The 14,738-nt window shown below is 42.3% G+C and overlaps 1 protein-coding gene across 8 annotated transcripts in view; it reads right to left on the reverse strand.

The window, feature by feature from the left end:
- TGFBR3 (transforming growth factor beta receptor 3) overlaps positions 1-14,738 on the reverse strand; it is a 205,164-nt gene that overhangs the window by 37,384 nt on the left and 153,042 nt on the right. For all 8 annotated transcript variants that reach the window (XM_079902220.1, XM_079902214.1, XM_079902219.1 and 5 more), the window contains 4 exons: positions 14,486-14,669; positions 9,911-10,079; positions 7,513-7,660; positions 1,680-1,869 (listed from right to left, as the gene is read on the reverse strand). In XM_079902220.1, the coding sequence (XP_079758346.1) occupies positions 1,680-1,869; positions 7,513-7,660; positions 9,911-10,079; positions 14,486-14,669 (691 nt within the window). The remainder of the gene's footprint in view (positions 1-1,679; positions 1,870-7,512; positions 7,661-9,910; positions 10,080-14,485; positions 14,670-14,738) is intronic.

A 14,738-nucleotide genomic window follows, 5' to 3' on the forward strand; every position in this document is an offset into this window, starting at 1 on the left:
CTTTGGCTGCACATTAAAATCACTGTGGGAGCTTAAAAAAGAAAATCCCTAAGCTCAGGCTGCATCCCAGGCCAATTAAAAACTGAACTCTCTTTAAATCATTATGTTTTAAAGCTCCCCATGTGATTCCAATGTGGAGCCAAGATTAAGAACCACTGGATTAGATGATTTCTAAGGCCCTTCAAGCTATACAAATCTACTATTTGAATAAGTTATGTGGGACAATATTATTCCATTCAAATGCCAATGAAATACTTTCCTTGAATCTAGAGATTCTTTAGAACAGTTTCTCTAAAGATTTCTTGAAACAGTATTGGTATTTTGAAATGATTTTGCTACCTCCTTTTTTTTTTTTTTTGCGGTACGCGGGCCTCTCACCGCTGTGGCCTCTCCCGTTGCGGAGCACAGGCTCCGAATGCGCAGGCTCAGCGGCCGTGGCTCACGGGCCCAGCCGCTCCGCGGCACGTGGGATCCTCCTGGACCGGGGCACGAACCCACGTCCCCTGCATCGGCAGGCGGATTCCCAACCACTGCGCCACCAGGGAAGCCCTGCTACCTCCTTTTTGAGCGCTAAATTCTAACACGTATCTGGGTACCCTGGCCTTTTAGAACCTAGTCCCAAAGGAAGAAAGAAAAAGCTGCTTAGGCACAGTTATTCCTTCAAAGGGAGAGACATATTTCCATACAATCCATACTCATTATTCCGTCATATTTTCAACAATTTAAAGAAAAAAATATTTTCCCAGTATTCTCTACATCTACTATCCAAAGCCAACCGACGTATGCTTGAGGTCAATCCATCTCTGTGGGAGTTGGGAATGAGGATGACAGTGGATGTTGGCTCTCCTTAGATACTATTTTTTTGAAAAGGATGGCACAGTGTATGGGTCCAAAAGAAGTCAGAGGTTTGGAGGTTTTTAATTTGTACTTTGATTTAAAAAAACCCTTCACAACCACCCTTCGAGGTGGGCCTATTGTTTCACTCATATGACTGAGAAGGAATCTGAGGTTCAGAGGTTAAGCAACTTCCAAACAGTGAACAAATGGCAGGGCTGGGACTTGAACCTGTACTCCTAACCTTCATTCTACCGGCACTGCACTCAGTAGTGGTACTGTGTGGTAAGCAAGAGGTCTGGGGATCAGAAAACCTGGGTTTCAAGTCTTACTACCGATCAGATTCTGGAGAACCTTAAGAACTTGTTAAGCCTCTGCTTTCTCCTCCATCAAAGAGGGATAATAACTCCTGCATTCCCTCTGGATGAGTATGCGAAAGCACGAGTACTCATGACTATTTTCCTATAAGATCCAGCCTGAACTAAGACTTCTCTCCTGCAGGCCCAGCCCCTCTGTGTATCAGCCAAAAGTGATCATTAGGTACCTCTGAGAAAAGAACCCAGGATAATTTATCCTTAATATAAGCACGGCGAAAGTGATCTATAACTAAGTTTTCCAACACGCAATCAACTCTGTTACAAAAAAATCTATATTAAAGATAATTTCCCCAAAATAATCTAGCACAATTCTATATAACTTTAAGCTTTATAGTGAAAAGTAGTGAATGAATCATTAAAATTTGCAACAGAAAAACAGCACCATATAAGCTGAAATGAGAGTTCCTCATTGGAAAACTCATTTGGGGGATATTTTTTATACAAAAAAAAAAAAAAAATCATACTTACCATTGTTTTCAAGCCGAAGATGAAATCTATTAGCCACAGGAGCCACTGTGTATGATGTTACTGGACTACAGCCATTGTCCAAAGCCCACTTGACCAGACTCTCTTGGGTTGAAGGAATGTCATCTCTTATTGATTTGGTCATTATCATGGATCTTTCACTTTCCTTCCCAAAGCCAATACTGTTAGGAGCCTGAAGACAATAGTAAAATTTCACTCATGAGTGTATGAAATTAAACAGTGCCTTAATATCTGAAACAAATAGATTCTCTATTGTGTATGAAAGAACTATTTCCTCTTTTGATCCCTACTCTCCTTGGGCTGAGAATACTGATGTGAAAATCTGTTAACAGCAGATTAAGAAACTCATGCTGACTGGTTATACCATTTGGGTTGCTTATGTTAATACAAATGGCATAATCATTTTTGTCATTGGTTGATAAACTAATTATCATAAGCATACCTAGTATGTCACTACAGAGCTAATGTTTAAATTTTATTAACACACACACCAAATATGATACCAAACTTTTCCTTATTTTTATTTAAAATTATATATAAAGTATACAGGTGTACATGTTATATTTTCCCCAAATCCTATACCCTAGAGTTAAATGAAAGAAGGCACAACTTAGTTACTTCACTGTGGAGACTATCCCACCTTTGTAAACTACTGAGTTCCACACAGTCAAACAGTCAATGTTCATACTTCATCTATAATTTATGATCAATTTAGGAAGCCTGTAACTGTATACATCTGCCAATTCTATTAACAGAATATGTTCAGATTTTATGGTTTAAAATATTAATTAATTAAGTTACCATCCCTCTAAGTACATATATATATATATATATACACACACACACATATATATTTTAAACATCTTTATTGGAGTATAATTGCTTCACAATGTTGTGTTATTTTCTGCTTTATAACAAAGTGAATCAGCTATACTTATACATGTATCCCCATATCTCCATCCTCTTGTGTCTCCCTCCCACCCTCCCTATCCCACCCCTCTAGGTGGTCACAAAACACCGAGCTGATCTCCCTGTGCTATGCGGCTGCTTCCCACTAGCTATCTATCTTACATTTGGTAGTGTATATATGTCCATGCCACTCTCTCACTTCATCCCAGCTTACCCTTCCCCCCATCCTGTGTCTTCAAGTCAATTCTCTACATCTGTGTCTTTATTCCTGTCCTGTCCCTAGGTTCTTCATAACCTTTTTTAGATTCCATATATATGTGTTAGCATATGATATTTGTTTTCTCTTTCTGACTTACTTCACTCTGTATGACAGACTCTAGGTCCATCCATCTCACTACAAATAACTCAATTTCATTTCTTTTTATGGCTGAGTAATATTCCATTGTGTATAGTACCAATATTTTTATCCGGCAGTACAAGTAACTGTTAAAATTAACTTTCACTTGGTAATCAGTTACAAACTTAAAACTGAATGACAGAAATCTTTCCAGGAAAGGATATAAAAGGACTCTGAGTAACAAGGACATGGAAGGTAAATTTCACATCACCTTCTGATCCTACAGCAGTGATCTTCTCAGACGGTGAGGGAGCTGAATGCTGCAGGGGGCACCCCAAAGGGAAGTCACCACATTTTCAACAACTGCTCCAACAGGGCTGGAAGGCCCTTCCAGCAGGCAGATTATGCCATCTCATGCCATATAAAAATCACTTTAATTTCCATGCCCAATTATTTTCTTCTGCATACATGCAGCATTTTTCCTAAATTCCCCATTTGTTTCCCATTCTGTTTGCCCCTAACATGACTAAATATTAATCCTTTCCCACTGTAAAACCATAGAAGATTCACAGCCTCTAAGTTCTCTTGGCCTCTCTGGTTGTGAGATATTGGCTGAGGACACACATTTTCAATTCAAAGCTTAAAGGATCTCACCCGGTATATTCTTCTACTACCCAAAGTGCTTATCTGAGGAAAAACTGCCAGACTGGCCAGTCACAGTGATGCATGCAAGGGACCACAGAGAGCTTTAACCAAGTTCTGTAGCCATTTGCAAAAAAAACCTCAGTTTCACAGGTTTGGATTATTCTATTCTTACTGGGATTCAGAGAAAACTCCTTCAGAGAAAATTCCTTAGGGAAAGGGAAAGAAGAAACGAAGGGAGAGAGGGAGAGAGGGAGGAAGGAAGGAAAGAAGGAAACTAAAATGAAGTAAAGAAGGATCCAATTTGTTCTTAGAACTTCTTATTCACTGAGTCAATAGCATTTTCTTCAGCACAGCTTCTTCCAGCCTTTCAAGGTAGCCTGTTGTTTTGACTGGCTGGAGTTGCAACATTGGCCTAAACAATACCGCTTGGCCTCATCTGCACTAGTCTTTCATGTTGTTGGACAGCTGAGAAAATACTGTATTTCCAGAATACTATCATCATAACTGCCACCTATCCTTTTTGTAACAATATGGAATGACTTGTTTCCACCTTTCCACATTAACTCTAGGAGCTGTCAGTACAACTCATACTCATGACACCTCGTGACTTACAAGGCTAGAAATCTACCTACGCATTCGTAAAGCAGCAAGGTTTGGGACAATGGCAGGCAAGTTGGTTCCCGGCAATGAGTGAATTCCTCATCCTGTATTTCTGGGAGTCCCCAGGCTTTTTCAAGGCCTCAGTATAGCTACTTCCTATGGGAGTGTTCAAGGAGGTCTCAAATACCACCGCCATCTCCCACTCGTATCTTCACAAAGGACGATGAGCTAAGTAGAGTCTGAGTGGCTTCCCCTCTCTCCCACCACCCAACACACCTGCATCAAAACTGCTGATGTCTGGGAGGGGGCATCTGGGGGACGGGTTAGGCAGAGAGTTGTGCATATTCCCACTGGGATTAAAAAATGTCTTTTCTAAGAATAAACTCACTATTTCCAAACTTGAAGCCCTGAGGCCATATGAAATAATACAACAGGAAATTTCTAACAAGTTATCTCCATCTATTCTTTTATGTGTTGGAGGTTCTTCCAAAATGTGATTATGCATGGTCCATAAGGGCCCTGAATTAAAAGCCAGAGCTGGGCATGGCGATGTAATGTGGACACTTGTAGTAGTCCCGTCTGGCTCCAGCACATAACCCTTTGTGTCTCTTAGGACCATCCTGTCTTTTGGAGGGTGCATTCTACCCAGGTCCCATTCCTGACACACATATACACACACGCGCGCGCGCCTATGTTTTGTTTTGGTTTGGTTTTTTAATTGGGGTATAGTTGCTTTACAATGTTGTGTTAGTTTCTGCTGTACAACGAAGTGAATCAGCTACATGTATACATATATCCCCTCCCTCTTGGACCTCCCTCCCACCCCCCCATCCCACCCATATAGGTCATCACAGAGCACCGAGCTGAGCTCCCTGTGCTGTACAGCAGGTTCCCACTAGCATCTGTTTCACACATGGCAGCGCACATACGTCAATCCCAATCTCCCAATTCGCCCCACCCCACCCCCGCCCGGTGTCCACACATCCGTTCTCTATGTCTGCATGCTCTTCTTTAAATTTACCCCATCAAGTTCCATACAATTCTTTTAGTGGACATTTGTCCTTGTCTTCACTTTGTTAATTGCTCCTACAGACAAACTTTTAAAGAGTTGTTAATAGAAGGAAGATGAACCCTCCTTTTTATGGCAGGCACTGTGCTAAGAGCTTTACATGTGTTATTTAATTCTCCTCCAAAATATAAGGACTGGGCATTACTATTCCTTTCTAGAGAAGGGGAACCTGAGGCTCACAGAAGCTACGTAGTACATGTAGCTGAGAACTCACCATGTGCAGGCAGTATGCTGAGTGCTTTAGATGAAATACCCAGGACACACTTAACAAATACTTGTTGAATGAATGAATGGACTCTGCTAAACCTCACAAGAACTCTCTAGGTGAGTATTATCATCGTACCCATTTCACAGGAAAGGAAACAGACCCAGAATTTAATGAGACTGCCCAGTATCAACTGGGAGTAATGGCAATTGGAAATGGGATTTGAATCCAGCCCTTTCTGGCCCCAAAGCCAGGATTCTTTCCACTCCACCCTTTTATTAGCAGCCTTTTATTAGCAGGTAACTATTCCTCCCAGCACAGTCAGAATTCACATCTGAGACAGCAGTTAAGAAATCACAAAGCATGAAACTGGTTGGGAGAATAAAAAAGAACATCATGAAACATTACCTAATTGTTTAGCAATGTTGTCATGCATTGTCCAAAATTGGCCTGGAACAGGAGTACGGCCAAGGAGAGCAATATAAACAGATCTTGCACTGGGATGAGCAATCTCATTTCTAGCCTTTCTGATTCATATGAGAAGTGGGGATGTTCAAAGTGAACTCCAGGACGGCCATGGACCAGGCACACATACTCAGGGAGAGAAAGAGCCATTGAAGGGTCAGGGCCAAAAGAACATTTACACAAGAACTCCAGCAGGGAATTAAAATGTACCGTATGTTTTTGCCTTTCAAAGCATGATTCCCTTTCCTGTTTTTGTTATTCTGAAATTAAAAACATTTGGTTGGTGTGCCAGGCAGCAAAGGCCGCAGACACCCCTGGTCACCAACACCCCTCAGGCCATGCCACGGAAGACAATCAAAACAGCTCTGACTTCAGAAAATCACTGCTGGGCTCTGTGCTCAATACCAAATTAATGTATCACCATTACACATGACGGCTCACTGGGATCCTCTCAAAGTTAAAAAAAAAAAAAAAACAACAACCCCACAGGAACCAGAAATGATTACTTTAAAATTATGATGTGTGTGCTCATGGCTTTGCCCGATGCCCCTGGCAAATGCTTGTACATGACGCTGCCCAGGGGACCGTTGGCTCTGTCACTGCATTATCACACGGAAGGTGCCATGAATGAATAATACCAACGCCAAAGGTATCCCTCTCCCCAAATAGTGAAAACGTAAAACCCACTCCAGTTGATTCAATGCAGGTACTGAAAGAGGAATTGGCCACGGTTTTTATAAAAGAAAATGCACAAAAATTTGAGCCCACGAAAGAGATGCTAAAGAGGTGATTATCTTCTTAAAAATGAGGAGGGGCAATTCTTCTTTAACTTTCAATATAATTTGCTCCAATGTTCTGTCAAAGAGTTATCTCCCTAAAGACTTGAAAAAGATTTATTTTACCAAATTTCAACATTCATCTTTTCAGGAAACTAGCTACTGTTTGCCTGTCATGCCACCCAGCTAAACTTCTTAAGTATATTTCCTTCATGAAATATAATGCTTAGGGAACAGGCTGGGGGATGCTTTTCCAGCATCCTCTCACTAACCTCTCCATGGCTATAATGCTTTTATCAGTGTTTCACCCTTAGAAGCAAGCAAAAAAGACATGCCAATACCAAGTATTTATCTCAAAAAGAAAAATGGGCTGGAGTCAGCTGATTTCCCACAGCTTCCTTCAGTACCCAACCCCAAAGTGAGAGCTGAAATTTAGGACCATGACACTGAGGCCCCTACAGGGCTCTCAGCCATGAAAGGCTTGTGTTCATTATTTTATACTTACTAAGTCTGGGAAGCACACTAATACATTCCAGGAATTTCACAAATGAGGCAAGTGGGGTCCAGAGAGGTTAAGGAGCTTGCCCAAGGTCAGAGTTTGTAAATGGCAGAGTCTGAACTTAAATCTGGGTCTGTACTGACCCCAAAGACCATGTTTTTAACTACCACCCCGCCCGCCCTTGTCAGGAGAAGCCAAGGAGCAGCCTCTTTTATAAAGTGAAAAATAACAGAGAGAAACTTCACAAAAATACAAACACAGCTTAAATTACCACCATTCATCAAAACAAAGAAACACTTAACTAACTTACGATAACTTTCAGGTTTCCCTTAATATCAAAAGATTTGATCACCCAGTTGACAGACTTTTTGCACTTCAAGATCAGGATGAGATCTTTGACCACCTCAGGATCCTTTCGAGAAGGTCTTATGTCAATTATGATATCCACCTGGAAAGCACTGTGAATGGAAAACAAAGGCAGAGTTAGGACCCAAATGCCAGAAAGTTGCAACTATCTTCCCCTCTTCCAAGTCTTCATGTTTCCAGCGTCTGGCCAGTTGATTAAAAAGCTGGAGTTGATCCCAGGCAAATGACATGTGCAAAACAGATTGTTAGTGCACACATAACAAAATGGTTTTACATAACAATAGAAAAATATGCCTGTGGACAATTAGCCACTAAACTTTTTCTCTTTGTTGAAAAAAGAAAAAAAAGGTGGTTACTTAATGCAGCCACTTTTTTTGTTTTTGTTTTTAACATCTTCACTGGAGTATAATTGCTTTACAGTGGTGTGTTAGTTTCTGCTGTATAACAAAGTGAATCAGCTATACGTATACATAGATCCCCATATCTCCTCCCTCTTGTGTCTCCCTCCCACCCTCCCTATCCCACCCCTCCAGGTGGACGCAAAGCAGAGCTGATCTCTCTGTGATTTCCCTGTATGATGCGGCAGCCACTGTTTGAAATGGACGTGAACAAACCCGGAGAGTTTACTTCTGAAGCAGAACTGCTGCTTTTTCAGCCTCCAGCACCTTTGATGTGTAACATTCTATGCTCAAAATCCTTCAGAGCAGTAGTGGGCGGCAGTTTGGTGAGTGGGATGACAGGGTGGATGGAAGAGGGAGGCAGTAAAGCAGTGAGGAAGCTTCAGAATAAAATAAGAGGCAGAAGGCTAGAGAATTTCTTGACTTATATAAGGTGTGCTTAAGCCATTAACATTTGTCACAAAATCATATCTGCATTTACTTTCCCAAACTTCTGGATATACAGTTATTAAAATAAAAAAACAGATGGTCAACCAAGTGATTACTGGAAAATTAATGAATACAATCCAAACTTCTAAGAATCCAGTATAAAAGAGAATTTTTACCAAACAATAACATCTCTGTCATTCTGGATTTAGGGGAAAGTCTTTATTTCCATCTTGGTTTTACACACTTGTAAACCGTAAAATGAATGATATACAGTACTCAAATGAAGCCTCAGGCTTATATCTAAGCACATATGCCAGATCGCTTCTATTCCCATTCCCTTTTAATTTTCCACAAATTCTTTACATGGAACAGAATTCCATTTCCAACCCTACCAAAACCGATTGGTAGTTTAATCACTTTTGAAATCAAAGTTTCATTAGAATTTTAACTGTGAAATCCTTCTATAATATAAATTTACATTTTAACTCACTAGTCCCCATGAAATGCAGGTGAAAGTGGGAGAAAGGCCTACACTCTCCCTTTTCTTTCTTTCTTTCTTAAATTCCACAATCATTCTTGATAGAGTTAAATTTCCAGTCCTGGGGCAGGACGGTGGGGGTGAGAGAGAGAGAGGTAAGTGGTATCTAATGGCTCTTTGGTGTGTCACCATGAAGGGCCACTCCTCTGATACACACACACACACACACATTCACACACAGATTTAAACAGTTATGAGTGCAAAAGTGCTCTGAGGACACTATAAACAGGAATCTGTTAAAAAACATAATATTAAAAAAAACCACATAATATTGTCAAAATAATAATTATGTCAACAAGGCACATTTTGTAATTTTCTTAACAGGGATAACCTCAGTCAAAGGAGATAATAATGGAGTAAGAGTGACTGTTCTATAACTAGTACAGTCCACCCTCTGTATCTGCAGGTTCCACATCTGAAGATTCAACCAACCACGGATGGAAAATATTGGGAAAAAAAAAAATTCCAGGAAGTTCCAGAAAGTAAAACTTGAATTTGCCACATGCAGGCAACTATTTACATTGTATTTACAACTATTTACATATTGTATTAGGTATGATAAGTAATCTAGAGACGATTTAAAGTACACAGGAGAATGTGCGTAGGTTATATGCAAATACTATGCCATTTTATACAAAGGACTTGAGCATCTATGGGTTTTGGTATCCGAGGGAGATCTGAAACCAACCTCCCACAGACACCAATGGACGACTATACCAAGAAGTTCAAATTAGGCTTCAGAACTCATCTGGGATATATGGGATCTAGAGACAGATGCAGAAAATAAAATATGACACTGGTACCTTTACTCCCTTCTTCAAAGCTTCTGTGAATCTCACCCAAAGCATCAGTGGCTTCCTCCCCCTCACACGAGGGAGGGCTAAGCCTCTCCCTGTCTCAAGTCATATCAGATCTTTGTTTTCATCTCTTAGTTCAGAAAACACACACAACACACACACACTCACACTCACACTCACCTGTAGGGGTTAGAGTTGGGGGTGATTAGCTCAATGATGTGTACTTCCTTATCTCGGGGCTGGCTGGATATCACACACCCTTCTGCAGCTTTGGGCTGAAGGTACCCGGCAAGGTAATTGAGGGAGAGAAAATTCTTCCCTATGTTGCACGTGGGAGGGAACACTTGATCTGAAAGTAAAAAAACACATTGAACTACATGGTAACCAGACTCAAAGGAGAGAAGATAACAGTGACACTGGGCAAGTGCAGGACACAGGAAATCACAAGCTTGTGTCCTGAAATGCTTCCTCTATGGTCACCAGTGGCCTCCTACTGACCAACTTTAGTGGCCTCTTTTGGTCTAAATTCTCTCCTTTCCTGTTCTCTTTGATTCTGCTTTGTCCTCACCCATTTCCTCTGACCTACCTTTCAGCCTCTCACTAGTTCCTCGTCTGCTCATCCTTTAAACACCAGTGGTCCTCAATCTTTGGTGCATATCAGAATCCACCTGTTTGGACCCCACCCCAGAGAGTCTGATTCAGAAGATCTAGGTGGGACCTAGGAAGCTTTCTTTTTGAAAAGCTCCATAGTTAATCCTGATATAAACCAAGACTAAGAATCTCAGTTCCTTCCTCAACTCTCTTTTTATTTCGTTTTCTTCCTAGATGATCTCAATCACTCCCACGGCTCCAATTTATACCTAGATCATGACTCCTGAGCTGCAGACCTGCATTGTCATCTGCCTACCAAGCACCTTCCACCCAAAAATCCAATAGATATTTTAGTCAGCATACTCAACACTGAATCCAATGACCTACCCTATCCCCAAACATGCTCCTCTTTGGATATTTGCTACTTCAATTAATAGAAGAACCAGCAACCTAACTAATTCTCTGGTGCACGGTGTAGAATTAATCATTCCTTCATATTTATCCCTCAAAGCAATTTATACTCTAAAAGCTGAAGGTAACAGTTTGAGGGAAACAGTGAGGGCAGACCTCTACTCTTTCCCATAATCCTGACACAGACAGCGAATGTTTACATGGCACTTTACAGTTTATAAGGTGCTTTCATAAACATTATCTGATTGTGCTGAGGGCTGTTCATCACCTCCACCAGGGAAAGTGATGCAATTACTAACAGTCTGAAGATACTCCCCCAACGGCACATGATGCTTACACAGCACCATGGCTGATGGGATTTCCATTTAGTGGTTTAAATGTTTAAACAGGACTTGAAACTGCTGGCAGTGTGACAGCTGGGACCAATGTCAAGGAAGTTCTAGGTGTAGCAAGCTTTATTCAGAAGGGGTAATTAATCAGAGCCCTGGCACTCTAATGAAACAGACTTCTGCCTTTTTCATTTAATGGACAGCACGCCAGGGTTCAGATTCATATGCAAGTCTCACTTAGGAGTGAGGAATCAGCCCGGGAGTTCCCAAGATTGGGTTGACAGTGCCCTCCCCTGCCTGCCCAACTGTGCAACCTCCCCTCTACTGAAGCTCACAACATACATTGTGGCATCCTGGCTCCGTGCACCATGGCACCCCCAGTGCCACCCCTAGAACAGAGGGGACCAGAGGAGTTCACGAGGCCCCTGCTTGGAGGCTCGCTTCAAGAAAGTGTTGGCTCTGCATTCTGTATTCTTCCCTAAAGACCCCCTCAGAGAGAAGAGGCCAGGGCTCTGCCGACTCGGGCCGCCGGAGCAGCCTCCCCTCCACATCTGCTGAGGGTTTTGCCAGATGAGCAGATGAGGAACGCACACCCTGCAGCTGCAGCCCTGCGGATGCCTCCCCCAGATCACAGGACAGAAGATGATATTGGGGTGGCAAGGCTGAAACTTAATCAAGAATCAGAGGGTGGATGTATGGGCCCAGGACAGGTCAGTCTGGAACTCAAGAGACTAGGACCCTCCTGGGACTCTGGCCCGTATACCCAGTTCATAGGTGGGCCTGGGGTGCATCTGGCACATAATAGAGTAGGCACATGGCATAGGTTTCCTGAATTAACAATGGTGTGAGATTTGAGACAAATAACAAAACACTCACCCACATTGTGACCCTCCAAAGCCACCAGGAAAGCTTTAATTGTTTAAAAGTTGATGTTGTTAAGGGCTTAAGTCCCAGTTGCCATTGTCACTAAGGTGAATAAGCTGATCACTTTTTGTTGTGCGTGCATGCATGTGTGTGGTTTTTTTTTTCCCCCCAAATGACCTTCCGCATGCCTGGCATCAAAACTTACACCAACTGCCAAGCAGAAAGGAAACCACAAAGGGGAATCCCCGGGTAGAAACCTGGCAAGTTTGGGGGAGGGGGGAAGTCACATGCTTATTTGTATTTTAGGAAAGGATTGACAAACCACTTTGAGAGCTAGAATAATATACTCTAAGAACCTGGGAGGTAATGTAAACACCTCATGCTGCCGTTATAGAAACTGAGGCTCCGGTGGTAGGTAAATCAGAGTGTTGCTTGAAGCCTCACAGGTAATGAGACCAGCTGGGATAAGAACCGAAAGCCCTCAGTTCTTCCACTCTAAGCATATAGGTTAGAGCAGTAGTTCTCAAACGTTAGCAAGCAACAGAATCACCTAGAGTGCTTGCTAAAACACTGATGGCTGGACCCCAGGGTTTTCAATTCACTTGGTCTGGGGTGGGCCCAAGAACCAGCATTTCTATAAGTTCCCAGGTGATAAGGATGCTGCTGGGGTGGGGACCACACTTTGAGAACCACTGGGGAAAGAACAAGAGGAGGCTCATGGCCTAGGATTCCCGACTCAGTTGGGTAGAGACAGGTCAGGTTCTGGGAAACCAGTGGATGAGGTTTGTTCAGCAGAGTCCAATCCATGGTGATAGACAACATCGCCTGTGGTCCACCAACCTAACCAAGGACCCTCACTCTCCCAGCTGCTCCTCTCCATGGTATGGGCCAGTGACTTATACCCAACTGGTGGCTGGAGTCAAGTTTCAGGGGCTCCAAAGGTGTCGCCAAGGAGTTAAACAGTTTTTACTGGGTGGGACACCAGGTCCTTAAAGTTCTTCCCTGATCCAGTGTGCAGCCTTGGGGAAGTCATGGAACCCCTCACTCCTGTACACAGAAGCACATGCACCAGAAAGAGAAAGGAGCCCAACATTCTACATGTTACCATAACACATATTCTTATTCTAACACATTCCAGGGGGGTAATCAATATTCAATCAATATGCACCAGAATTCTGCTTCAGAAATAGAGACTGTTGGTCAGGGCTTAGAACCTTTATTAAAAGAGACTTTTTGTTTTATCCCAATAGGACTTGACCTCTATGCTTAGCTGCCTGAATACCATGAGAGTTTAGTAACAAACTTCAACTTTTTGAACCCAGTTCTCGTCTAAAACTCTTCCTCCCTCTACTCAACTAAACAAGTCTGCCCATCCAGGTAACCTACTTTCACGTTTAGGTTATGCTTATTTGGCTAAGACTTAAAATGCAGCATCAGGAAATAAGCATTAGACTCAAAGGTCAGGAAACCTGAGTTTGGGTTCTAGTTTTGTCACTTGCTAGTAATGTGGATATGAGCAAGTTAGGTTAACCCTCTACCAACCCCTCTGCAAAATGGTGGAAATAACGGTTTTCTCCTAGGATTACTGGCAGGGTTAAGTGGGGTGCATGTGAAGGCACCTGATATGGCCTCTGCACAGAGCACACACTCAACTTCAGTGTCCACCTCTTCCTGCATCTATATTAAACATCCCAGATCCAAAAAAGGGCTGGGAACTAGCATTCAATAATTCACTTGTGCTGCCACGCTGCCTGTGGAAGAGGTGACAATTGCTGTAGGTTTCAAAAGAAAGCAGATGGACCCTGAGGACCTGAAATGCCATTTTCACACAATCACCTGACTGTAACAAGGACCCACTCACAAGAGTTGTTATTTCCAGTAACTTATTCGGGAGCTCCTCAACTAAAAATAATGATTAAAAAGTTATTTAAGAAATAATATGCTTTCAAAGCTGAGTCACCAGATATTTATATCCCTCTGCAAGGCAAGGAAATTAAAATGGGCAATTTCTTATCAAGGCTAAACAGTTCCTTTCTCCAATAATTTGTCCTTGTAACAGGCATTAGTATTAAAAAATATTTTCAAACACTTTTCCTCTGCTATTGTCCAAAACTTAACTGATGTCTCGAGGCCATAAAGCTGACATTGGCTTCAAATGTCTACAGAATTATAAGTGGGAGGAAGCTCTAACTGTTGACCCATCCTGCTAACTCTTCGTGCATTCCATCAGGTATTCCCTCCTTTCCCACACCTCAGCTTCTCGGCCTCCACTCACTTCTTCTAACTTCTGTGCATGGGTGTCTTCTAAATTCTGCACAACCACCTTCTCCTCTCTCAGCCAGGCTACTCCCCACTTCTCCCCCATTACCGGGTCTGTTTCCTCAGAAGGAAAAAGGGAAGGAGGGGATGTGGTGGTGAGTAGGCCCCAGTGATCCCTCAGGTCCCTGCCAGCTCCAACAATCTGTAATTCTATAATTCCCTGCCCTAACCACCTGGTCTCAGAAAAGAAAAAAACTGACTGTCATAAATCAGTCAGTAATGGATGCCGCATAAAATTTACCTTCCCCCACTTTAATATAAATGTTTCTTGCTATCTTGAGTTCAGTGAATGAAGTAACTGCTCCATATTCCTTTCGGGCCCAATTTAACAGATGCTCATTTCCATGCGGGAAGCTTCTTTCCTCTGTTTCTGCTGACAAGGAGAAGTTTCCTGATGAAAAATGGACCACAGAACCCTCAGACACCTAGAAGAAATAGAATTGCATATTTAATGTGGTGCAGTCACCCAGAGCTGAATCATAATTAGTGAAAGA

This window comes from Stenella coeruleoalba (assembly GCF_951394435.1).
Source record: "Stenella coeruleoalba genome assembly, chromosome: 1".
In the NCBI taxonomy this organism is placed as follows: Eukaryota; Metazoa; Chordata; class Mammalia; order Artiodactyla; family Delphinidae; genus Stenella; species Stenella coeruleoalba.